Source organism: Eulemur rufifrons, chromosome 8 (assembly GCF_041146395.1).
Source record: "Eulemur rufifrons isolate Redbay chromosome 8, OSU_ERuf_1, whole genome shotgun sequence".
NCBI classification, from domain to species: domain Eukaryota; kingdom Metazoa; phylum Chordata; class Mammalia; order Primates; family Lemuridae; genus Eulemur; species Eulemur rufifrons.
Genome location: NC_090990.1, coordinates 13,941,357 through 13,968,603, shown reverse-complemented (window position 1 = coordinate 13,968,603; position 27,247 = coordinate 13,941,357). Strand labels below are relative to the sequence as shown.

General features: G+C 37.3%; 1 protein-coding gene across 4 annotated transcripts in view; it reads left to right on the top strand.

The window, feature by feature from the left end:
• Positions 1-27,247, top strand: part of USP48 (ubiquitin specific peptidase 48) — an 88,615-nt gene that overhangs the window by 49,531 nt on the left and 11,837 nt on the right. For 2 of the 4 annotated variants that reach the window (XM_069477429.1, XM_069477428.1), the window contains exons 11-23: positions 20-169; positions 4,288-4,485; positions 5,112-5,226; positions 6,188-6,318; positions 10,092-10,163; positions 16,145-16,269; positions 16,419-16,541; positions 16,788-16,849; positions 17,121-17,231; positions 18,695-18,825; positions 19,039-19,145; positions 21,364-21,468; positions 26,162-26,317. In XM_069477429.1, the coding sequence (XP_069333530.1) occupies positions 20-169; positions 4,288-4,485; positions 5,112-5,226; positions 6,188-6,318; positions 10,092-10,163; positions 16,145-16,269; positions 16,419-16,541; positions 16,788-16,849; positions 17,121-17,231; positions 18,695-18,825; positions 19,039-19,145; positions 21,364-21,468; positions 26,162-26,317 (1,586 nt within the window). The remainder of the gene's footprint in view (positions 1-19; positions 170-4,287; positions 4,486-5,111; positions 5,227-6,187; positions 6,319-10,091; positions 10,164-16,144; positions 16,270-16,418; positions 16,542-16,787; positions 16,850-17,120; positions 17,232-18,694; positions 18,826-19,038; positions 19,146-21,363; positions 21,469-26,161; positions 26,318-27,247) is intronic. The other 2 variants (XM_069477431.1, XM_069477430.1) reach the window with 2 other exon arrangements.

Below are 27,247 nucleotides of genomic sequence, written 5' to 3'. Positions count from 1 at the left end.
GTCTTTCTGTTTTGAATAGCCTTTCTTCAAGCGCTGGTAGATCGGGATAATTCAAAATTTGAGGAGTGGTGTATTGAAATGGCTGAGATGCGTAAGCAAAGTGTGGATAAAGGAAAAGCAAAACACGAAGAGGTTAAGGAGCTGTACCAAAGGTTACCTGCTGGAGCTGGTCTGTAAGATATTTTGGGACAGCACTGTTGCCATTAAGTGCCTTGTTTTTTTATGTTCACAAATGTATATGCACAAACTTTCTCCTGTCTTTTCTTATAACTCACTAAAGCCAGTAGCTTATATAACTCTAAAATTACTATGTAAACTAGCGATACCTTGATGTGTAGCATTCCATATAATTTTCATTATCGTGTACTTTTTTAAAAAAGGAGAGGCTGTTAATTAATTATGAGATTTAAGGTCAGCACTCTGCATTCATGATTTTTGTAGATTTTAACTTGTTTCTAAACAAGTTTCGTGAGATTTTAACTTGCTTCTAAAGAAAAATCTGATTGGATTACAACGGGGGCAACTTGCTTATTCTGTTTCTTTGAATACTTTGTGCCTTAACAGTATTAACAGGCATTCTTTTATATGAATATAATTTTTGATACTATTTGATGAACTGGAAGTTTAATATAAAATATTATGTTAAGTGTAGAGAAGCTTTCTGCTGACCCGTGATTTCTTAGAATTATCCCGCATAATCCAGCTCATCCCATTACTGAATATGTTAAAGTTTACCTAGTGTCTCAAAAAAGAAAGCAACTTTATTAAGGCTGATAATGCCATTTATAATAAATTATCTTTATCATTTCACAGACATGAATTCCCCAAACCTAACTTCTGTTTACAGAAGATAAACAATTTAATCCTAACTTTAGAAAATAAATACTCAAGCATAATTGTACTTGTGGTTTTGTCTTTTTAATATCTTAATTTTCCATTACTGGTATAACTTTAAAGAAAAGATGAATATAAATCCCTCCATCTGTAAGAATAGATGTCAGAAGTTCTTTCAAAACTGCATCTTAATTAGATTCTGACCCTTCGTTGTAACCTGCTTCTTTAACTCTGTGGAAGGGTTGGGATTATCCTAAAGAATTAGACTGACCTTAGTTTAACTCGAAATGGTTTGGAAATGAACCCCGTGATTCGATTCTCTAAATTTATAGGTCTTTGTTCAAAGGAGTTGGGACCTAGAATTCTATTTTCTGAACTTTATTCACAGTTTCCTGTATTCACTGGACAAGAGAAAGGGACTTACTGGGTCTAAAGAGAAACTCTATTTTGAACCACTCCTTAGAACTATATAGTTCAAAGATGTTATATGTTGAGTTAACACTGTGCTTCCCTTGGCTGTTTTCATTCAGTATATAAGAACCTGCACTTATGTTCTATGTTATTTATACTTTTACCAATTATTAGCTTTATAATTTTTTCCCATTTACAGTAAATTTGCATAGCAGAAATTCCATGTTTTCTTAAGATGATATAAAAATCTTAGTTAATGACCATGGTTTTGTGCTGGCAATGGAAGTCTTTTGTTATGCATTTTCTAAATCTTATCTTTGTGAACATATTTTTCAAAAGGTCACTTATCCTAAAATCTAAGCCTCATGAGAACATCATTTGGCCCTTTTAATTTAAATTGAAATATGCCTAAATTATCTCTAGGTATTGTGTTTCAAATATACTTTATGCTGTGATTGTTCTAGACTTTATAACTCTCCAATAGAAAATGTGTTATTTTCAAAATCCAGGCATTTTTTTAAAAATTAGAAATAATTTTGAACCAAAATGTATATTTCCCTTCAGTAAATATTTTAACAATTGCTTTCCTGGTTCATCAAATGCTGAAATTCCATATAGTCTATATCTCCAACTTGATAGTAAGGTAGAGGCCTCACTCCCATTTGTAATTGATTATCTGTGCCTTTGGAAGGCAATGCTTACGTAGTTTACTGAAGCACGAATTCTAGCACAATCTGCTTTAACTGTGAGACTTAACTGTAACAGCGCTAGACCCCTGTTCTCAGGGATGCTCTTGGCAGAGATCGATGCAACTCTTTGTAGTGATAGAGATTGAAAATGGAAAGAAAGATCTCTGTGACCACAGTCGCTCTTCCTTCCGTGGCCCCCACAGCACACTAAAATGAAATCTGGCTGAGTGAATAGTAAATATGGTGTTAAATTAGAATTATGGGCCCAGTCTCTGCTCTCTTCCTTCCTCTTCTTACTATAAAATCATACATGGTTTTTCTCTACTCTTCGTATCTTACATTAAATTCACATTGAACTATTCAAAAACCAAAACAACAAGCTTCATTTGCAAGTTTCCTGTGGGATTGGAAAATGTCTTGAGCTGATTGCCTTTGAGTCACGTTGTTGGTGGACAGCTCAGGGTAACAGTCACCCTAGGCCTTGAATTCCTGCATATATCCCCTGGCTTGGAGTGCTCTGTGCATTTTTAGTTTTCATAGATTCCTTTCATTGTTAGGGTCAGGATTCTTATGTTTATTCTTCCAGTTAGCAATAATAGCAGATATTGCCTGCTATTCACCCCTCTCCAGCTGCTGGGGAAACTAGAACACCTAGTGAATGATTCTGGAATGTTGCTCTTTACACAGTCCTGTTGTTTTTTTCTTTTTTCCTTTGATAGCCTTCAAGTTTACTCAAAATTTTAAACTATGACTATATTTGGGAAAAGATTAGATATGCTAAAACTTTTTATTTTGCTCTTGGATAGGGAGCAAAATATCTTTGCATTCTTTAGACACCCAGTGTACTCTATCCCTGGCAGATTAAACTTGATAGATGGCAAATAAAATTGAGAGGTATTTTGAATGTAATTAACCATACCATGATATGTTGTAAAATGCCACAACTATGTTACCTATACTGCATCTTAAGGTCTCCTCTTTTATATATTATGTGAATGTATAATTAACTTTTCTATATCTCTTTTCTTCCAAAAAGCTCAAAATGCTTCACATATCTTATCTTTTACACTCAACAACATCCCTGTGAGGTAGGTAGAAGGCAGGTATTATTACCTTCATTTTACAAATAAAAGACCTGAAGCATAGAGAGTTTAAGTGACTTGCTCAAGTTCAGTTTCTTGGTGGCAGAACTTGGATTAGACCTTGGTCTCAACTTGCAGTCCTGTGCTCTTCCTCTGTAGCCGCATTAGAGCTGACTAGTCAGAAGGCTCTCAGATGATGATGTACAGTGCCAAATTTTGTTTTTGTAAAAATTGAAATGTTTATGCTAAAATTAAAATGGGAGTTAGTTTTCTAGATGTGTAACTCTCCGGGGAGTATAAAATTGGTCAAAATGGGCTTTGCATTAAAGTATCTATCCCTCAGATCTCATCCAAAGGAATATATTAATACAAACATATAAATTCAACCTCTGTATGTTTTCTTCTATGTTTTATGCTGGGACTCACTGGAGATCTTTGTAAGTAATCAAAGCTGGCCCTTTATCTTTAATTTTGGCTTTTAAGGAAATCTGGGACTCCCTCTCCCCAATTAAAACTCATTTTGAGGTGTTTGGTTTTATCTTTTAATTTTTGCAACTTCAAAATTGATAATAATTCACTTTTAGTGTACTTCATCCTGCAACTTGTTTAAAATAGGCTACTTTCTTGAAATAAATAATAATGTAACGAATAGATCATGGCATGGATTTGGGTGGGGGAATTAAGTACCTTTTCAAAATCAACATCAGTATCATCTTGGAAGAAGAAAAGTCCAGTGGTTGAAATGGGCTTGTAAAGTGTGGTTAGAGCTGACTAGATTAATTTTTAATTTTGAGCTCAGTCTGGCTTCTCATTTTAATTTTCAGATGTATATCACATACTTGTGAAAAGCGTTGATGAAAATAACTTACGGAAAAAACCTAGTAGGCCGTAAGGTTGTGTGATTTGGAAGCCAGTGTGGAACATGACTTGTAGTCCACAAACACGGGTGTCCTGATCAAAGCTCTGCTGTGCTATCAAGCAAGACACTGCTCTCTGTGGAAGCCTCTTGTAGAATGTGGTTAATAATACCGGCCGATCTCCTAGGGTACTGGGCAGCCCCAGCATTGCACTGCACAGTTCCTTGAGCTCAGAGGAGTGGTAGTTAAATGGAGCTTTGTGTCATACTCATCAAACTTCTTTCCCAAACAATGATCCTTCTGATTCTGCTAACTTTGGACAGAGTTTGCATTGTCTTTTGAGGAAAATGAATGTATCACTTAGTCAAAAAACTGTAAAAATACATAGACTCTTTTTGATGCTTTCTTCCTCAGAGCCCTATGAGTTTGTCTCTCTTGAGTGGCTGCAGAAGTGGTTGGATGAATCGACACCTACCAAGCCTATTGATAATCATGCTTGCCTGTGTTCCCACGACAAGCTTCATCCAGATAAAATTTCAATTATGAAGAGAATATCTGAATATGCAGCTGACATTTTCTACAGTAGATATGGAGGAGGTCCAAGACTAACTGGTAATTCGAGATCTTAAAAAAAAAAGAGCAGTGTGTTAAGTCTTCATCTTAGGGTCTTTTTGAGTGGGGCTTATGATGATTTGAGCCAAACTGTGCTAGACCAAATGTTCCTAATGCTTTGCAAAAAGGATTTGCTAAATAAAGTAGAAATTAAGCAACTGGTGCTATTCACAGAGGGTTGGTTGGTTTTTTGTTTGTTTGTTTTACCCCTCTCAAAGCAGACAAAATAGGACCCTTTTGAAAATACCATCTGATAGTAATTGGTTAGTTTGTATAATACTCTTCAAGGTACTTGGACTCTTACCTGGTTGGTAAGCACAGGCAAGTTTTGTGCCTGTGCTTCAGGGACTTCTAACAGTGTGCTGTGTTGCCCAGGATGGTCTTAAACTTGAATTCCTGGCCTCAAGAAGCATCCCTACATCATTGTTCTTTATGTAGATAACAATATTACTGTCTTGGCATCCATATCACTAAAATAATTTAGGGTATAAACCAATTTGGCATATTGTCAAAATTTTTTACTTTGGTTTAGACATTGTCTGTGTTTGTGAAGTGCTGAAACATTTTCTAACAGAAAGTCTATGTGTGAATTAACTATATCTCCCTTCACTCTTCCTTGCCTTTAGTGAAAGCCCTGTGTAAGGAATGTGTAGTAGAACGTTGTCGTGTATTACGTCTGAAGAACCAGCTAAATGAAGATTATAAAACTGTTAATAACCTACTGAAAGCAACTGTAAAGGGGTATGTTGCACAGTGTACATTATTTATTAGGCATTTTCAAGAGGTAATAACCAAGCAGCTTATTATTTATTGAAAATAAGAAGTTAGGATTTTTAGAAGAAGGGTGAAGAAGTAGACAGCAGAGCCAGAGGAAAAGTACGTTTTGCAGTGATTGCCCTGTGACAAAGATGAAGAAAACTCAGACAGCCTTTTCAACTGTATTCCGTCCATTAGAGAGGAAGAAGGAGAAATGTGGGTGTGAGGCCTGACCAAACTGAGGCAGAGTGTTAGCCTGTGCTCTGGCATGGACTAGTATAACGCTTACGTTATAAGGAAAAACATCCTGGAGGCCTGCGGATGTCCCCTTAGTGAGGCTGAAGTAAGCATGTGAAGCATGCTCCCCTGCGTACCATTTCTTATCAGAAATGTTCAGGGTACTTGGGGGATGGTGAACTCCATTCAATAGAGTTCCTACCTGTGGATCTAGGAACCAATAGAAGACGACAGTTAAAAGAGAGATTTATTATGTCTGGGTTCAATTTAAGGTTTTTATTTCCCAAACGAAGATTAATCTAGTTCACTAAATGTGTATTTATATAGACATGTACAAGACACACTTGTACACGTGTATGTATGAGTGTTTGAATGCCTGCCTAAAGGCACAGCTGTATGTAATTGTGAATAATAATCAAGTGAAGGCAAGTGACCATTTGATTGGTGTGATTGGCATGAACGTAAATGAGGGGTAGGAGAAGCAGGATTAGATTTAGAATAGAAACAAAATATAATATTATATACCTATAATTCTGTAGTGAGGAATGAAAAGGGCCAAAACGAGAAAGTAGGTTTAAAAAAAATATGTGCATTATAGCTGATTTGGAGTGTTTGTAATTCATTTCAGTTGTGGCCTTCACAAAGAAAGAATGGAAGAGAACATTAGGAAACATTACTTGTAGGATTTAACATTCTCTCTGTTCCACAGCATTGACGGATTTTGGGTGGGGAAATCCTCTTTGCGGAGTTGGCGCCAGCTAGCTCTCGAACAGCTAGACGAGCAAGATGGTGATGCAGACCAAAGCAATGGAAAAATGAATGGCAACACCTTAAATAAAGGTGATGTTTTAAACCTGTATATAAGTCATTGTGAAATTATGAACATCCACTTTTAGTAAAATTGGTTTAATATCCATCCATGTAATTTTGAAGACAACTTTTATTAAACTGAAAGCTCTCGAAAATATCTCAGGGCAAATAAAAGATTTTTAAGCTATTGAAATTCAGCAAGGATGTAGCAACTCACATGTGGAATTTTCCTTTATAACCTATCTTGCTTTGGGCTCCAGCTCTCTAGTTAATCACATGCAAGATTAATATTAATTTTGCTCTAGGCTAAAAGTTTAAAGAAAGGTTAAGTCTACTGCAAATTGCATAGTACATTATAAGTTCGGTACATTTCAGTTTTAGATTATCTGCCACACATGAAGGCTGTCTTCGTCAAGCATATGACCTTGTACTGGTGCATTTTTCATCAAGGAGAGAGAGGGCAGCTTTATAGCCTTTTGCTTGTAAATTCTTTTGAGTTTCCTGAGTTATCCAAAGCTATGCTTTCACATAGGAAATTATGTTATTGTAAATCAAGCAATAAATTTAATTTTATAGTCAGTAAGACACTGAAATTATTTTTAGATTTAAAATGGAGACTGATGGTTTGCACAGATTTACTCATTTAGAGATTAGTTACCCATAAGCAGTGATCCATTATTAGTGATCCATAAGCACTTATTTCACTTAATTTTCATATTTTAATTTAATGTATTTTTTAATTTTTTGTAGTGACAGGTCTGTATGTTGATCAGGCTGGTCTTGAACTCCTGGCCTCAAGCAATCCTCTCAAAGTTGGGATTATATAGGCATGAACCATTGCGCCTGGCCTAATTTTATTTTTAAATATTAATATTTATATGCATGTATATTTTTTATCATTTTAATGTTCTTAACCTTTTTATTGAAATATTCTGTTTTATGGATTCAAGCATTTTATATCATTTTATATCACATTTATTTTATTTAGTATGGTTCTTCCCATATCACACCTTACTTTTTGAGAAAAAAACACCAAAGTCACTATTAGTTTTCAGTTCCTTGAATGGTGGTTTTTAACATTTTCAAATTTAAAAGGTTTTCACTTTTGATTAAAATGTTTTGTGCTGTATAATTCATGAACTTAACATTAATTTCAATTTTATTGTCCTGTCATTTGAAAAACAGTACTGTAATTTTAGTGGTGTCACGTGACCCGGTGTTAAATATTTATTTGCTGCTCTTTTGAGCCTTTTTATATGTCAGTGTCCCTTCCTTTTAAGTGAAGCTGGATGCCATAATAGAAAATGCCTCAATATTGGCCTAGCTTAAAAATATTTTTCATGTTGCTTTCAGGATAATATGCTTCTCTTTTTCTCTTTCCCCCATTCAGAGATTTTTAAAAGCTTGAAGCAGCACAAACATAACAAAGTAGAACTTCAAAGCCCTCCCAGCAAATACAATCACTGTAAATAGTGGCTTTTTGTAATGGAGCTCATAGAGGCACAGTTCATCTCTCCCTGTCAAAGCATACAGCTCTTTCTATTTAGTGGCTGCGTTTCATTGTGTGGATATCAATATATTGTGCATTTGTTTAACTGATTTTATTTCAACTTTTTTATAATTACTATATAAGCACAGATGCAGTGAGCATCCTTGTGTGGTTTTCAGATTATTTCTGGGAAATAAATTCTACACATTGCTGGATCAGAGAATACACTTTTATGATTATCACATACTGGCACATATTGGTACGGGGAACCTGTGGCCTTCTGATTTCAAGATTGTTCTTTTTTAAGCACCAAAGGAGGCAAGAAAAGCTTCATCTTTCTCTGCTGCACCCCTTTTTTTTTGAGCTAGAGGCTTACTCTGTCGCCCGGGCTAGAGTGCCATGGTGTCAGCCTAGGTCACAGCAACCTCAAACTCCTGGGCTCAAGCCATCCTCCTGTCCTAGCCTCCTTAGTATCTGGGACACAGTAGTAGGAGGCACACACCACCACACCCGGCTAATTTTTTTTCTATTTTTAGTAGAGATGGGGTCTCGCTCTTGCTCAGGCTGGTGCTGCTCCCCTTTTAATAAAAGAATTTGTTCTGTAAAATTTGGATTCAGTCAAAAGGACACACTTAAGGACCTGGAAGCCCACATGTGGCCTTAAAGCTATAGGTTCCCCACCCCTGGTACGTGCACTTGAGGGGGCTCATTTTTGCATGGTTTTGTCAACATAAAGACTATATCGTTCATGTCATTTTTTTATCCATCTGATATAGGAAGACGAGCAATATTGAGGCTTACATTTTTCAAATTATCATTGAGGTAGACTGTCTTCTCATGTTTAAGAAGTTATTTGTGTTTGTATGTATGACAGAGAGAAAGGAAACAATTATCATGTCCGTCCTTTTGCCCATTTCTCTACTTGAGGTTTTTTAATGATTAGTAAATATTCTTTATATACATTAAGTATATTAAAGATGCATTGATACTTAACCTGGAAAACTCATGGATAGCTATTCTAATCTCCTGTTACTTAAGATTTCTTTTTTTTTAATCATGTTCCCAGTATACTCAGCTATAGATTGACACAGTGACACATTATAGACAAGTAGGGAAAGCAGATACTGGAAGAGAAATGTTAACAGGAAAGGTAAAGTTTTTATAATATAGTAGACGCCCATATCTGCTGTTTTGATTTCCCTGGTTTCAGTTACCTGCAGTCAACCATGGTCTGAAAATATTAAATGGAAAATTCCAGAAATAAACAATTCATAAGTTTTAAATTGCACACCATTCTGAGTAGCATGATGAAATCTCCTGCCCTCCTATTCCGTCCTTCCTGGCAAGTGATTTGTCCAACATATCGACACTGTAAGACTACGCGCCCGTTGGTCACTTAGTAGCTCTTTTATCAGATTGACTGTTGCAGTACTTGTGTTCAAGTCACCTTTATTTCAGTTAATATTATGACCACAAAGTCCAAGAGTTGTGATGTTTGCAATTGGGATATGCCAAGGAAAAGCCCTAAAGTTCTTCCTTTAAGTGAAAAGGTGAAAGTTGTTGACTTAATAAGGAAAGAAAAAGAATCATATGTTAAGGTTGTTAAGATCTATGGTAAGAATGAATCTTCTGTCCGTGAATCTATGAAGAAGAAAAAGGAAATATTGTGTTAGTTTTGCTGTCACACCTCAAACTGCAGAAGTTTTTGACAACAGTATGTGATAAGTGCTTAGTTAAGATGGAAAAGGCTTTCAATTTATGGGTGGAGGACATGAAGAGAAATGTGTTCTGATCGATGACAATCGTTCGATTTTATCTGAAGTTTCTGGAATCCACTGGGGGGCTTAGAGCATATCACCTGCTAAGGGGAGACTACTGTATGTATTTGATGTTAAGGGTTAAGTCCTTATTTCATTTACCTTTAAAGCTTTTTGTTAAATCTCTAAAAGAGTAGGTAGGTGAAAATGACATGACATGACATGTAGATGATTAACTTGGTTTATGACACAGTATTCTGAATACTTTGGCTAGAATTAATAGGAAGGATATGTAAATTATTTTTCAAATTGGAAAAAAGGAACATTTTCTTGTGTAACCTAAATCTTTAAAAAGTTAACTGCCATTGAGATATTTTCTTTCCTTTTAAGGGAAAGAAATATAACATTTCTTAGCAGAACTGTATAGGAATCACTCGGGTCTAATTTTGAAAATGTTTTAAAGTTTTCTTTGTTCAAAATTGTGGAGAATACTACATACGCCACTTTGAACTTTAAATACAACCACAACAGTTATTATCGGTATTTCTTTTGATTAGATGAATCAAAGGAAGAAAGAAAAGAAGAGGAGGAGGAATTAAATTTTAATGAGGATATTCTGTGTCCACATGGTAAGTTGGAAGCTTGTGTCTGTTTCTTACCACACTTTTTAGCTTTTAACTTCTGCCTGGCTTTCATGCCAATGCTCTTTACCTTGCAAAAAATTGTTTTAACAATGGGATTTTCTCATATTTAGAAGGCATTGATTGGAGAAGACACTTTCCGTCACTTATTACATTGATGACTTTTTGTCATTTATCACATTGATGAGCTTTGAATTTGAAGGGATGAATTTTAGTTGTTTCCCGTGACTCTGTGTCTTTCTTCAATTTGAACACTTTAAGAATAGTGTTTGTATTAATATGTTTCTTCTTTTTATTAGGGTTATCTATGGTTTAATTTCTTAAACATTTATTGAGCAGCTGCTGTGTACTTTGTGCTAAACACTCTTTAACAAACAATAAATTCTAAATCCTTATTTAATCCTATGTATTTGTTCCTGTGTTTTTTTCTTAGTCTTAGAGAATGCTCACTTATAATAAGTACATTTTGCAGGATCATCATGCAAGGGATTCATTGTATATAAGACATGATTTTCTAATAGCACGCTGAAAGTCAAACAGGTATCTACTTCTCGAAGCTTTCCACCTCATAAGTTCCCCTCCCCACCTCTTTTTTTGTGCTTATTATCTTTTTTCTTAATTTCAAAATAGTACATGGGTACAAATGTTTTTGGTTACATGGATCCTTTTTGTAATGCTTGAGTTAGGGCTATAAGTATGTCCATCACCCAGGTAGTGTTCGTGGTACCCATTAGTTAGGTTTTCACCGAGCCTCTTCTCCCCTCAACCCCCTGCTTGATTTCCACTGAGTTTTGTTTTGTTTTGTTTTTTTTTTTTTTTTTTTTTTTTTTGTTGAGACAGAGTCTCACTCTGTTGCCCAGGCTAGAGTGAGTGCCGTGGCGTCAGCTTAGCTCACAGCAACCTCAAACTCCTGGGCTTAAGCGATCCTACTGCCTCAGCCTCCCAAGTAGCTGGGACTACAGGCATGCGCCACTATGCCCGGCTAATTTTTTTCTATATAGATTTTTAGGTGTCCATATAATGTCTTTCTATTTTTAGTAGAGACGGGGTCTCGCTCAGGCTGATCTCGAACTCCTGACCTTGAGCAATCCACCCGCCTCGGCCTCCCAGAGTGCTAGGATTACAGGCGTGAGCCACCGCGCCCGGCCACTCCACTGAGTTTTGCTCCCTCTGTGCACATGAGTGTTCACGTTAGTCCCAATTTAGTAGTGAGTACATACAGTGTTTCTTTTTCCATTCTTTAGACACTTCACTTAGGACAGTGGTCTCCAGTTCCATCAAAATTATTTCAAAAGGCATTAATTCATCCTTTTTAGGGCTCAGTAGTATTCCATGGTGTGTGTGTGTGTGTGTGTGTGCGCGTGCGTGTATACACACCACATTTTGTTAATCCACTAATGAACTGATGGGCACTTGGGTTGATTCCACATCTTTACAATTGTGAAATATGCTACAGTAAACATTCTAGTACAGGTGTCTTTTTGATAAAATTACTTCTTTTTCTTTGGGTAAATACCCAGTAGTGGGATTGCTGGTTGAATGGTAGGTCTACTTTTAGCTCTTTTAGGAATCTCCATACTGTTTTCCGTAGAGATTGTATTAATTTGCAGTCCCACCAACAGTGTATGAGCATTCCTTTCTCTCTGTACCCATGCCAGCATCTATTGTGTGAGTAAGACAAGGGAGCCCAGTGTTGCCACTTCTATTTAACGTAGTGCTGGAAGACCTAGCCAGAGCAATCAGGCAAGAAAAAGAAGAAAAGTTATTCAGATTGGGAAAGAGGAGGTCAAACTATCACTTTTTGCTGATGATATGATCTTATATCTAGAAAACCCCTCCCCACCGATTAAAAATCTACCCAGAGAAAAATTGGACCCAGAGAAGTCGGGATGTCAGTGGTTCATAGTATTAACTCACATTTGTGCATTTCTTTTTTTTCCCCCCTCCCCCCCTTTTGTGCATTTCTTTTTATGTGCTAATAACGTATTGCTAATACTCAGAATTCCTGTTGGTCCTAATAAATTTCCAATTTTAGTTATTGTTTTATTGGTTCACTGTGAATCAGTGGATAACGTCTCACACTTAACCCTCATGCATGCTAGCACTTTTAGGGCCCTTGATGACATTAGTGATGATAGTTGTCACTTGAGTGGTACTTTTAGCTTACTGGGCGAGTGGCATTTCCATTTACAGGCCACACAACTAGGAAGGGGTTGTCCTGGGGTGTGGATTCGGGTATCTGTGGATCCCACGTCCATCTGTTCTTCCCATTGCATCACCATCTGCCTCTGAGTTGGTTTTCGTCACACTAGGAGTGCACAGTGGGAGCACAAATGTGAAGAAGATGAGCTGACCTCGTGAGTGCTGAGTAGCATGAGTAAATATTAATACATAGGAGAAAGAAAGGTTACGTGAATAGCCAAAAGGAGGTTTGTTTTCCTAGCGATGCTTTCGTATCAACTTTTTTGTCCTTCATAGCATAGATGCGGACATAAGGGTGTCCATTTTGAGAGTTGAAGCATTTGTGGCAGAAAACTAAGTTCATCCGCTGGTTGAAATGGTGCCAGGACTTAGTTTGTCGTCAGGCTCTTCAGCTCTACCTTCCCACCTCTTCTGTCATCTCAGTTTTGACAGCTTTGAGTAGAAAGCATGGCAGAGCTGAGTGTGATTTCAGGACACCCGCTGCCCCCTCAGCCTATCAGAAACTGCACAAGAGCTATTTTTTAGACCTTTCGCTTGCTCTGTAACTCAGTGGGGTTTTGATGTCATACTTTATCTAATTTTTTAAAAGGATAGTTCTCTACTTTTGTTCTTATGCATATTATCTGTCAGTATACTGTGTGTGCAGGGTGAAATTCTTCAAGTACAGGATATCAAACCTTAGAAATCCACTTTGCTCATTAAGTTTATATTAAAATTTCTTTCTAGAGATCTGTTGATGTTAGTAGTAATAGTAATAATGCTAACAGTTGTAAGATAATAGTGGACAATTATTGAATGTTTATGTGCCTAATAGGTTTCTAAGTGTGTAACTGTTAATCTATACAACAACTCTGTGAAGTCGGTATATTATCACATTCATTGCACTGATGACTAAGTAAACTGAGACACAGAGAGGTGGGACTCATTCACCTAAAGTCACCACACTTAATGGATAGTTTGCACTGGTATATAATTGTCTGTTGGAAATTCTTTTTCTTTGAATTTGAAGGACTGACTCTAGCTTTCAGAGTACCACTCAGAAGTCTAAAGCCATTCTTTGTGGGTAATTTTTTCTCCCTCCATTTTTGGAAGCTTATAGGATCTCAGTCCCAGTGTTGTACAGTGTCACAGTAACCTGCTTTGGTGGAGGCCTTTTTCCATTTATTGTGCTAGGCACTCTGCGGAAGATACATGAGTCTTGGATGGGCTTGGTGACTATTTGAGCACCCTCGATGGCCTGTTTCCCTGGTGAATTCCCAATGTCAGTGTCTGGTTTGGGGCTGCGCAGATTTTTTCCACAAACATCTTCGTTTCTCCTGCTTTGAAATGCAGACCAGCTGTCACTCTTCTGGGGTTGAAGAGAAGAGGGCTTAGGACTTCCTGCATTCAAGGTGGAAACATTTACTTGTTTCCATCTCAGCTTATTACCTCCTTTGCCTCTATTTTGTGTCCCCAGTGCCAAGGCCTTAGGTTTTTATTGTCAAAAAATAAGGTTGTAGTCTTTTGTGGTTATAGGGGACAGTTATCTGTAGGATATAGAGGAGGGAACAGAGAATCTAACTATAGACTCTTAAATAGACTTTTAACCCCTTCTCCAACTTTTTTTGACACAACCTTCACTTCCATGAGCCCCCATTTCTTGGGTCTGTGGGGCCAGTTCTGCAGTGGAGTAAATCTGGTTCCTTCTTGACTTTGATAACTGAGAGTTAATTTTTCTGTATCTCAGAAGCTTCCAAAATTTTTGTTGCTGTTGTTCTCCTCAGTTCTCTTCCTTGATCATTATGGTTTTACATCTTTTTTAAAAAATTCTTTTATTGTCATTTAATGATGTTTTATGAGGCACTGAAAGTAAATACAATTTTAATTTAAATTTTTTTTTTTTTTTTTTGAGACAGGGGTCTGTTGCCTGGGCTAGAGTGTAGTGGCATCATCATAGCTCACTGTAACTTCAAGCTCCTGCCTCAGCCTCTCTGGTAGCTGGGACTACAGATGTACACAATGATGCCCAGCTAATTTTCTATTTTTTTGTAGAGATGGTGTCTCACTCTTGCTCAGGCTGGTCTTAAACTCCTGACCTTAAGCGATCCTCCTGCCTAGGCCTCCCAGAGTGCTAGGATTACTGGTGTGAGCCCGGCTGGATTGTTCGTTTCTAATCATATGAGTAATTCACATCCCATGTAAAAGTCAGTCACTATGTAAAAGTACTGCTACATCAAAAGGAAGCAGTGCTTCCATAGTGTCTGTAGAATCCTCTGCAGTTTTACCTATTAAAGTGTGTGTGTTTGTATTATATTATTGGGTTTTTAAAAAAATTTTCTCTCCTTTACTGAACCAGGTGGGGTTATACCACGCACCTACAAAGGAATAATCCTTTTTTTAAAAAAAAAAAAAGAAAGAAAAGAGAAAAAGAAAAGAAAGCCATTTAAAAATTATAATTGCCTTGGAGTTCTTTCTAAAGCAGGTCATGAAAATCTACCTTAATGTTTTTTATGGTTGCATTGTAAAATACAATGCAGCCATAAATTAGGGTTTGATAATCCAATTAAACTTTTCCTTTTTGTGAGAATAAATTTGCTGATTGTGTCTGAGGATGGGCATGTTGGAGTAAGTTTTAATAGCCTCGGGGGAATTTAAATCAAAAGCTTTCTCAGAAAGAAAGTAAAACTTTACATTTTGGCCTACTTTCTCTGGTAGTAAGTATATTAAAGCAAAATAATCCTTACTTGAGACTACTTAAAGTTTAGAAAGAGGTGAGGGGTAGAAGTTAAGAAGATGCATTTTGACATATTAGAGATTGTGGGGTTTGAGTGAGATATACCTGGTTATCCCAGCTTTGTTACTCACCAGCTATGGTGACCCTGGATAGATTCATCTCTCAGATTCTAACTTTACTTATTATGTAGAGTATACTATGTATTTAGAAAGCCCCTGGCTTTATTACTCTTAATCTTTAAGTACCTTGTGTCAGTGGGCCCAGAAGCAAATGCATGGCTTTGGAGATTTAAAAAATGTTTCTCTCGTTAATGACCAGTAAAGGTAGAGAAGTGCAGTTCACTAATTTATTACTTGGGAACAGCCAAAACAATAGAAAATATAACCACAAATAGAGCTGGGGGAGAAAAGCCCTGGAAAGCCAGATGTGGGCAAGGAAGTAGTACACTGAGGAGGGGCTGCCGAGATCGCAGGTTGCTGTCCGTGATCTTGGCATTCCTGTGATCTTCTGATAAGAGGGAGGGTGGCGGTGATTGGTATTATTCTTGTCTTCTGGGATTTTTGACGATCCAAGAGGATCTTCAGAACAAACACAAATAGTAAACAAATTGGAACTTGGCTAGAGATGGTTTTTAGATTGAACAGGAGGTTGGTTGCTTTATTATTTAAATTTGAATTGATGACTTACGAGATTAGACCTGAGAGTGTTAGACACAACCTTGAAAGTATCATGTTAATGCAGGATGATTTCAGTAACAGTCAAATGGGAGACAACAAAGTCTGCAGGGAACTGTGACCTTTGAGGATGGGAGCAGACGAAAGGATGTGAAGTAGCTCCTGCCACTGCACAGAGATCCCAGGATACCAGGAAGCCCTCTTTCCTACTTCCTTCCTGGCAGGGAGAAAGAAAATTTAGAAGTTACTGAGAACAAGAAAAGAGAGCTAGAATACCACACTTTAGCAAAGAAGGAAAAGAATACCTATAGGTTTTTCTTAAGTTTAAGAAATAGGAAATGTTTACCTTTTTTCCATTTTTTTTTTTTTTTTAAACTCAGGGGAGTTATGCATATCTGAAAATGAAAGAAGGCTTGTTTCTAAAGAGGCTTGGAGCAAACTGCAGCAGTACTTTCCAAAGGCTCCTGAGTTTCCAAGTTACAAAGAATGCTGTTCACAGTGCAAGGTACTGAACAATGTCCCGACATCTGTGGCACCACCTCCCCGGATCGACTTCCCGGGGGAATTAACATTCATACTTTTGATGGGGGTGTAGGGAGGAGGCAAGCCGTGTGGTGTCAGCAGGAGACAGCTGATTGCTTCATTTCCTTTCAGATTTTAGAAAGAGAAGGGGAAGAAAATGAAGCCTTACATAAGATGATCGCAAACGAGCAAAAGACTTCTCTCCCGAATTTGTTCCAGGATAAAAACAGACCATGTCTCAGTAACTGGCCAGAGGTATAATGATTCCCACAAGGGAAAGAATTCATCTTTCCTTTTTAAGGTCCTTGCCAAGTTCCCGATGAGCTGTTTCAGAACAACCCAGAACTTCTCACATTCTCATTTGTTTAGTTATCTAAATGGGGAATTACTCTTGGTAGGGCTATATTTATAAAACCTGAATAAGGAAAGTCGCAGTATATTTATCATACAGAGCTTGTGTTCAGGAAGTGATGACAGATACTTTTTGTGATTTTATTCTAGGATACGGATGTCCTCTACATCGTGTCGCAGTTCTTTGTAGAAGAGTGGCGGAAATTTGTTAGGTAGAAACCAAGAATTTTCTACGTCCTCTTTTTTGGATTGACTCTACTATTTTTTTAAGAATTGATGGTTTCTGTCTGGTACCCTCCATGGTTATTTTTACTAGCATACGCTACAAGCTTTCTTTTCTATTAAGTGAATAATCCTAAGAAACATGTAATTACTAATAATCTTTTAAAATCTATCTCTAATTTTAAAATGATTATCTTAAAAGTCTTCCCTTTTACCTTGCAACAATGAGGTGTATTTACCGTCCTTGTCTCATTTTCGTAGAAAGCCTACAAGATGCAGTCCCGTGTCATCAGTTGGAAATAGTGCTCTTCTGTGTCCCCACGGGGGACTCATGTTTACATTTGCTTCCATGACCAAAGAAGATTCTAAGCTGTGAGTTTCTGCTCTTCATATGATTTCTCTGTTTCTGATGATTAATAAAGTATGTTTCAGAGCTTTCTCATCTGACATATATAGCCTATTTTAAGAATCTAGTCCTTTGCTGAATTGTGGGTTTTTTCCTTTCGTATGCTTTAATAAAGTGTGTGCTTGTGTTGTTTTTTTGTTGGTTTTTTTTAACAAAAAGACTGCTTCCTTAGAAATGGCAAGAGACTGCCCAAGGCCGTTTTGTTGTTCATATTCCTTCCTTGTCCATCCTGGAAACGAGACAGTCACCCTTTCTCCTCCCAAGCTGGTGGTACCATCACTGTGACCTTTTCCAGAATCACATAATCAACATGGTCTTGGTTGTAGTTTGTTTTTTTTCTCTCCAGCTGCCAGGCTTCATAAAATACAGAAGTAGGATGGGATTGTGGCACCAGAGCAAAGTCACTGTGCCCTTGTCATCTGGAATTCTGGGGTCTTGAAACCAAAATTTTATTCCATTCTTCAAGTGCTTCCATAGGGGTTCATCTGCGAATTTCACCTCTGATGTCGCCATTTTACCTTGTAAAATAATTTTTAAATAACTGTATAAGGGAAGGTAGAATGCCTCCAACACTGATAGAAAACTAGGAAAAAGAAATCAAAACCCATAAATGAAAATTTCTGTGGGATTAAGCTAGAGTTAGGGAGTTTATTAATGATATTTCACTACTTTAACACCATTTAAGGGAGCTCAGAGTTAATCTATATTTTCTTCTCGGTCCCCCCCCCCGCAGCTTTCTCTGTCTCCCTCTTCCTCCCATTTCCTTTTCTTTCTTCCCCTCGCCCCTTCTTCTCTCTCATTATTATTGTAAACGCTAGACATCCAGGAAAATACCTATAATAATAAACAAATGTGTATTACTAGTCAACTTAAAGGTTAAACCATTCAAATATCATTAAAGACCCCTCAGTATCTATTCTTCCTTCCATTCATACTTTTCTCCCTCTCCTCCCTTCCCCTTGCAGTAACCACTGTTCTGTATTTGAAAGTTATCAGTCTCAGGAAATATTCTTTAAAAAAAAAATACATGTGATACTGCCAAGCGAGAAAAAAGGGAAGAGAAGTTATGAAGAAAAAAAGTACACACACATAGTAGTTTCTTATATACTTTTTATATAGGTGGCATCATACTCTATTTATCTTTCTGCAACTAACGTATTTGACTCAATTGATGTTTTTGAGATTTAACCATATTGATTCACGTAACTGCAGTCCATTTAGTTTTACGCTGTTGTAACATTCCTTTGTATGAAAAACTCCTATTCCTTGTTGATGATAATTATCTCTTCCCTTAAATTCCTTTATAATGTATCTTTACTCTTTAATTCCTTTGCGTTAAATATTGGTGTTGATTCTGGTTTAGGAGACTAATGGATTATGTTCTCTCAATTTCCATGTGTCTTAAGGCATGTTGTGTTTTTTTGCACAGTATAGCTCTCATATGGCCCAGTGAGTGGCAAATGATACAAAAGCTCTTTGTTGTGGATCATATAATTCAAATCACGAGAATTAAAATGGAAGATGTAAATCCCTCAGAAACACAGTATATTTCTGAGCCTCGTAAGTTTTCATATTGCTTTTGGTTTCTATAGTTAAAAGTTGACATTTTAAGAGGAAAGGGTATGTCAATATTATAGTCTGTGCTTAAAATTAAACCTCATGTGGTGGCCCAAAAGAGTTGAATGAATATTCCGTAGTAACTTTGATATACATTTTTAGGTCTTTGGTTCTTTGACAGTAATTCCCCAGCCATTTCTGTTTTCCTTTTTTCAGAACTCTGTCCAGAATGCAGAGAAGGCTTACTGTGTCAGCAACAGAGGGACCTGCGCGAGTACACTCAAGCCACCATCTATGTCCATAAAGTCGTGGATAATAAAAAGGTACTGGTCCCTCTTGTGGCCATGGCTAGTAATGATCAAGCTGGCTTTTTGATTTGCTGTTGTATTTTCACTGAGGGACTGCCTAGGACTGCATTTTTGTTTCTTCAGAGCTGTTTGACATCAGAATTGAAATCGGACGAGAATCGAAAATGAAGGCCGGGCGTGGTGGCTCATGCCTGTAATCCTAGCATTTTGGGAGGCTGAGGTGAGAGAATCACTTGAGGTCAGGAATTTGAGACCAGCCTAAGCAAGAGTGAGACCCTGTCTCTACAAAAAATAGAAAAATCAGCCCCGTGTCATAGCACACGCCTGTAGTCCCAGCTACTAGGGAGGCTGAGGCAGGAGGATTGCTTGAGCCCAGGGGTTTGAGGGTGCAGTGAGCTACAGTGACACTACTGCACTCTAGCTGGGGTTAAAGAGCAAGACTCTATCTGCAAAAAAAAAAAAGAAAGAAAGAAAAGAAAAAGAAAAGACAGAAAATGAATAGTTATGTAATTGTATGTGAATTTAGTCTGTTAGGAATTTGACACATAGGTATTTACTGAATGTCAGCTGTGTGCCAGGAATGGTCTTGGTGCTGGGGATACAGTGATGAAGACAGAAGGCGCCTGCCTTCAAGATTATCTGCAGCTAGTGAGGAAGAGCAGGAATAAACTCACAAATTCATAAGATGATTTCACGCAGCAATGAGTGTTTTGAAGGGATTTAGCAGGGTGAAGTGAGAGAGACCGAGGGAAGCGGTGGTTACGGTGTTAGGTGGGGAGCAGACAGGAAGGGCGCCTGAGAGACAGAATTGTTTCCACCTGAGCCTTCACTGTCATGTTTCCAGCCTGGGAAGAGCCAGAGGGCCAAGCCTAATGTGCTTAAGCAACGGAGTGAAAGTCACTGTGCCTAGAACGGTGCTGTCCAGTGGAACTTAGTGCAGTGTTGGACAGGTTCCGTGTCTGGGCCGCACTGCAGTGGCCACTAGTGATACGTGGCTGTGGAGCACTTGACGTGGAGCAGTGTGACTGTGGAGCCGAGTCTTTAATTCATTTAAATTTAAACAGCTACATGTGGCTGGTGACTACCATAGTGTCCATTGCTGGTCTAGAATGAGGTTTATTCCATGAAGGGATAGTGATATGGGAGGAGGGTCCATATTCTGTGAGGTTTTATACCTCTACCAAGGGTTTGGGATTTTATTCTAAGTGTGGTTGTAAACCTCTGGAGAGTTTCAAGCAAGGGGGTGGTATGATCATCTGATTTATGGCTTTAAAAAGTCACTGGCTATTGTGTTTGGGATTGCTGAGGGCATAACAGGAATAAGAAAGGCTGATTTAGAGCCTCTGGCATTGATCTGCAAGGAGTAGGTAAAATAGACAGATGGGATATGTTTGGGAAGCAGAGTGTTAACACTGGCTGTGGATTGGATTTCAGAGCATTTTTACTATATCGGGGATGGCTCTTGGGTAGATTCTGACCCAGATCTCTGTTCATCTCATTAATTTGATTCCAGGGTTTGGGGGATTACAGAGAAAGTAGAATACATGGTATTTGGTGCCAGTTACCAAACGCATTGCTTTAGAATGGTTACTTACAACTTATTCTTTAGAGGTCTAGGGGTTCTGCTTTACATGTTGAACTAAGCCCCTCATTTCCTAATTTGCTGAGAAAATGAAGTTAATGAGTATTAATATCTCAAATTTTCTCCTAGAATTTTCTTAACTCTTTTGTACCTTTTAGTACATCCATATATTGGTGTCGAGTATAAAATAGTATCCGCAGTATTTCATAGTGTCCTGCACAAGAGCATTTGCTCCATCCTTCATTTTCTCCATTCTTAAAGAGCACTGTGGTTCTTGCCACCTGAACATTTTGAGAACTTGAAAGTCTTCACAATCAGTGTACTCGAGAAGGTGTCGAGCACCTTTGAACTTCTGCAAAATACCATCATTGTACGAGTCTGATAATAATAACTCCTCTGCAGAGACCTCTTAAATTTATGGTGAACACATTAAATACTGCAAGAATAAGTCATAGGATAAAAAACTAACATGTTAAAAGAGCATAGAAAACCGAGAGCGGCTTGATTCCTGCTCCACTCTCTGGTCTGTAATCCCACCATGACAAAGGTGTCCCCCCTCTTGATAAAGGTTGCAGTCAAAGCCCCCACACCCTCCATAGCTTGCCTTCCTGGGGGCTGACCTACTTCTCTCTGTCGTCCTGGTGCATCCAGGTGATGAAGGATTCTGCTCCAGAGCTGAATGTGAGTAGTTCTGAAACAGAGGAGGACAAGGAAGAAGCAAAACCAGATGGAGAAAAAGATCCAGATTTTAATCAAGTACGTGTTGAAGCTGCTTTGTATTGTTATACTTTCTGCTCTTCTGAAACAGCAGCCACGCCAAGCCCCCGAACATCTCTCTGTATCCTGTGTGGGATATTAGTTCTCAGTTCACTTCCTTGTTCTACCTTTGTCTTTCCTTAGTTTTGGTGGCCATGCTACAGCTGTCCTGATTTCTCATGAAAAGCCACGGACCACATTATTTCAGAATTATTATAGCATGTTTCTTGCTATTAATTAAGAAAGACTGAAATAAAATGTAGCAATTAAATGGTTAGCTGGAAAAGAAGACTGAAATAAAATGTAGCAATTAAATGGTTAGCTGGAAAAGAAGACTACAAGTCCCTTATCTTAGTTTGTTGCTTAATCGTGGAATCTTTAAGTATGAGAAAAGTATTTAACTTAGGTTTCCTCATTATAAACCAAATAAATGACCCTAATAGTGGAGTATACAGGAGAACTTTGTATCTTTAAGTAAGGTGTGAAATAACCAGATCCGCTGATGCCATAGTCTTTCATGTTGCATCATAAAGAACTTAAAATTCTTTTTAAGTTTGACTGTTTTCTTATATGATTTTCTACCCTTGTTATTTGGTTGCTTGATTATAGTCTACATGTTCATAGTGATAACTGAAGAAAATTATCTTACAAGAACAGGAAATAATGTGAGAATGTGTTTGTTTTAAATGTGGATTTAAAACAGCAATTACAGGAACTATGTACTGAGATACTGTGATGTGTTACAAAGAAAAGGTGTGAGGAAGGTGACATTCTGAAACAGCTGGACGTTTTTCAGGGACTGTCTATTCTTTTCCAAAGAAGGAAGGTTAGGCTTGAGATTTTTTTGAGCCAAAAGTATTTAAAACATTCTAGAGCATTACATTATGGTATAGATAAGTTTTAGCTTCCCAAAACGTCAGAAGACTATGTTCCAGGGTATTTTATAGATATTTTAAATTCGTGGATTTTCTGCTCAGTTTTATTTTTAATAGATATTTCTTTCTTTTTTTTTTTTCTGCTAAAATAGTGTAGTCAAATGGTTAGTTTTCTCCCTGAAAGAGTAAGTGTTATGATGGCCATGTGCTATATCTATTATAGCAGTGGTCCCCAACCTTTTTGGTTGGCACCAGGGACCTGTTTCATGGAAGACAGTTTTTCCACAGACTGAGGGCAGTGAGTGGGGTGTCGTGGGTTGGGGGCATGGTGTGGAGCTCAGGCGGTGATGTGCGCCTGTTTCCTAACAGGCCATGGACTGGTCCGGCCTGCAGCCCGGGGGTTGGGGACTGCAGTGCTACAGAACAGAGCTGTCTGGCTCGTTGGCCTGTCTGTACACACTGTCACTTCATTTTCAACATTGGTTAAGAAAGTCTGAAAAGGCCCCTTGACTTGAATCTTGGTCTCCCTGAGGTAAACGTTGCTTAAAATTTCCCAAACAGTGTAAAGGGATATGTCAGCATGTATTTTCCATGGCTTGTTGGAGCTCATAAAATGATAACTTTAAAATACCTATGAAGGAACAAAACTGTGTAATCATATCCACCACCCTGCTGCTGGTGATCAGCCACCTGCTGTTAAAGGTGTCCTACGGAATTGGTATTTCACTCAGTCAACATCGGAGGCCCCTTTGCTTCAGTGCTAACCAAATCGATACATTTTATGGCAGTGCAGGTTTTCAGTTTGGAGGGGATATTTTCCTATAATAAGTAATGCCCTTATTAAAATCTGTGTGCATGCATGTGTCTTATGTTCCTTGGGATGGTTTTTGAGATCACTGGGTCAAGTAATAGTATGTCTTTTGATAGGAGTTTGCAGATAACTTTGCTGCCTTCTACCCTGGTGTCAACTCTTTTGTTTTCATGTCTCTGTCTGGTATAATCCATCTTTCAAGCCATGTATGTACAAACTAGATTATTTGCTTTTTTAGTTGATATATTAAATATTTATATATAATATACACATTACATATGTATATATTACAGTGTTGGCTGGAGTAAAATAAATTTAAAAATTAAAGATACACAGGTGTGTGTATGGATTTATGTATCCATCCTGGTTTAGGACTCCAACCTCTTTCATCTGGTTGGCTGGCAGTGCCATATTGTTTTAGTTATTATCACTTGGTAGTGCTTTAATAATCAGTGGGGAATCTCATCTTTTTTCAAATCTTTTATTGCTTACTGTCACTAATTTAGTCTCTATTTTCTGGTAAACTTTGTAAATTAGTTTGTTAGGCTTGATATGTATGTTCTTATTATCCTTAGTTTCTTTTATTTTAAGCTTTGCTTTTCAGCCTAAGAGTTGTTTAGAAAACTCTTTACGTTTTCAAGTGATTTAGATTTTGGAAGGCTAACTTTCTTGAATGTCTAATTTTATTCATTGTGGTCATAACCACAGCAGTTTCTTAAAAGTGGATGTGGAATTACTTTCCTCAGTTGTGGATGACACAGATTTTGCATTTGTAAATACGATAGAGAATGTTGGGGAACGTTGCTTTTTATGCTGTAATTATTTTTTATACTTTATAATTTTCTTCCATCTTCCTTCTCCTTGTTTGGATGTTGTAATACTCTAGAATGTTTTAAATATTTTTGGCTCACAAAAAAATCTCAAGTCTAATCTTCCTTCTTTGGAAAAGAGTAGGTAGTCCCTGGAAAATGTTCAGCCTTTTCAGAATGTCACCTTCGTCACACCTTTTCTTTGTAATACGTCACAGTATCTCAGTACATGGATAGTTTCTATAGTTGCTGTTTTAAATCCCACTTTAAAAAAAATGATGCATTTCTGCTTGTCTTTAATGGAGATGAACAAATCCCCTTTCCTCTTTTCTCTAAGCTAGATCAACCCAGTTCCTTTGACTTTATCTAAAAATTTAGGTTAATAATATACTCAGTATTGGGTTTCACTTAGGTAATTGAAAGCCTTCTGAAACCAGTGGGCTGGTTTTTGTCAGTTAAGTTGGATTTAAATTCTGTGGATTTAAAAAAAATAATTCCAGGAAAAGCCATTAGACCCATTTAAAATCAGATTTATTAAAAAATATTTCTTGCTTGATGCTCAGCGTTTGGTTCTTTGGTTGTGTTTTGTACTTCTAAAGTAAAATCATATGTTGTAGATATTTTTCCTTATATTCCTAATCGTAGAATTTACGTTCAATCTGACCTTTTCTTTCAACAGTTGAAATTGAGAAAAATGTTTCATCAACTTTGATTTTTTTTTTTTTTTTTTTAAATCCCTATGTGCGCTTCTCTTTTCCTGATCAATCTTAGAGTCACCTTGGCATCTGTGTCTACTCAGGGCTAGAGCTGAACTTGGCCTTGTGCGGTGCCTCGCCAAGGGACGGCACCCTGAACAAATGCTCTCCTGTGTTTGTGTCCTAATCGTCTTCTGCTGCTCTGTAAATCTGTAGAGCCCCACTGGAAATGAATATGTGGCATCTGTGTCCATAATGACCCCTAAACCGCTCAGCGTATGCACAGCTGACACCCGGTGATAACTGTGGAACCAGAACCGCGGCCCTCGGAGTTACCTCATCCAGATTGAATTAAACCAAAGAAAAAGATTTTCTTAAAAATCCTGTTTTTTTCATTCCCTGGCCTGGTTAACAGAAGAATCCTGACTGTTAATCTCTTGCTGAGGGATTTATCATTGGAAGACATTTGGCCCGTATCTATTATTTTTTTCTTACCACCACCACAGCATGCATTATACACCCATATATATGTCTGTGCGTTTTTGCTGCACCTTTAGGTAGATTATGGCCATCATGACATTTCACCTCTTAAAAGACAGTGCCCTATATAATACTAATAATGTGCTCACAAATAAAAAAACTAACAAAAATGTCCTAATGCTACCTAATACCAATATTCATATATGTCTTGAACAGTTTATTCTCAAACCAGCTTATAATTAAGGTATGCATTGTTCTGTATCACTTTAGACTGTTGTAATCTACAACAGTTATCCTATTTCCCCACCCCCTTTCTTTCCCTCCTTGACATTGAACTTGAACCAGTTTGATTTCTTTTAGATTGTCCCACATTGTGGATTCAGCCGATTGCCTCCTTATTACTCATCGTTACTTATTTACCCATCCCCTATATTCCAGTTTCTATAAATAAAAGTTGAGTGTAAATGTTTGATTACAGTCAGATTTAACATTTTTTGCAAGAATTTTTTATAGGTGAAGCTGTATATTTTGCCATTAGGACAAGAGGCACAATCTTGTTTTTAGTTAACCTAAGTTTGATTTTTTGATTCTACTGTCTTTCATTTTTAAATTCTCAGCAGTTTATACTTAGCTTCTACGTCATTCTCAAAATGAGAGGAAAATGTTTAAAACACTCAAATTCAGGTTGTTTTTGAACTAAATTTAGTAATCTTGGAAGTTTTTCAGTTTATTGTGTTTTTTGATTTAAAGTCAGTCTTATCATTTTGATTTTAAATACTTCTTGTAATGAACATTTAAACTGCTTACATGCAGTTAGTGATGTATATCGTTCATGCTCTTTTTCAATTGTATGTGAGCCTGCTAAGAAACTCTGGTAAGTTTCTCCTTATTGTTTACACTGAATTTCAAATGGTTAAGGGACCAGTAAGTAAACAGCTATTGTTTGCCTGAAGAACTTTATGAACAAAAGGGTCACACTGTAGGTAATTTCGGTGCTTTCTTTTTTTCCAAACCTTTTTACAGAGCAATGGAGGAACAAAGCGGCAAAAGATATCACATCAAAATTATATAGCCTATCAAAAGCAAGTTATTCGACGAAGTATGCGACATAGAAAAGTTCGTGGTGAGAAAGCACTTCTTGTTTCTGCAAATCAAACATTAAAAGAATTGAAAATTCAGGTGAGAAGAATATAACATTTTTTCAGTTTGTTTAGAACTTAAGAGGGCCTTCATGAATTCCTGCTTTCCACCTATATTTATATATGTTTCTGTGTTTTCTTTCAAAATACGCAAAGTTTTCAAAATAGCCAAGAATCTTTCTGTGAAGATGAAAGTAAGATGAAAGTGATTTTTAGATTCTGACAACTTACACAAGCTCTGAGTAGCTTTCCAGTAATGAGAAACATTGAGAACCATTTAATTTGTCACATGTTGAGATTGTTCCAGGATAATTGTTCTCTCACTTCATTGTGCTGCATGTTTTTCTTTGACCACTTAATAGGTATTAGAACCTATTATCACGATTTGCTGTAAAATTTAAGGGAAAATAAAAGGCAGCCACTTGATTGCTTATTCACTAGGATGAGTCAGAAATTCTTTCATCACAGTATTTTTGGTGGCATCTCAGTCTCCATCTAATAGAATTTTTAAGTTATCTGTACCTTTCCTTATACAGTGGTGTTTTCCAAATTATTATAAGGTTCATTTTAGATCATGCTCACTCCATCCCCCAGAAGCATGCATTGCTTTGCAGATGAATTGACTGTAAGGCAGGCGTTATGAAAATGCCTCATGATATTGTTATTTTTTGGTTTCAATAGTACATACTAGGAGTGAGCGTTCAAATTGTATATCTCAAACCTAGGCAAAAGGAGCTGATAAATTCAAGATGTCCATGAGAAAATCTGGACCCTAATCTGTTTCAGTCACTGATAGATATCCAAAAAGTTGACCAAATTTCCTTCTTTGCTACTTTTATGTGGCGTAGTTTACTGGTTATGCGTTTTTCTTGTTACTGATATTTATCGTTGTAATTGAGGCAAAAGTACAGGCTTCCTTTGAGGGTGTTATGTGTTCCAGATTGTCCTGGGAACAGTATTTCCCTTGGTT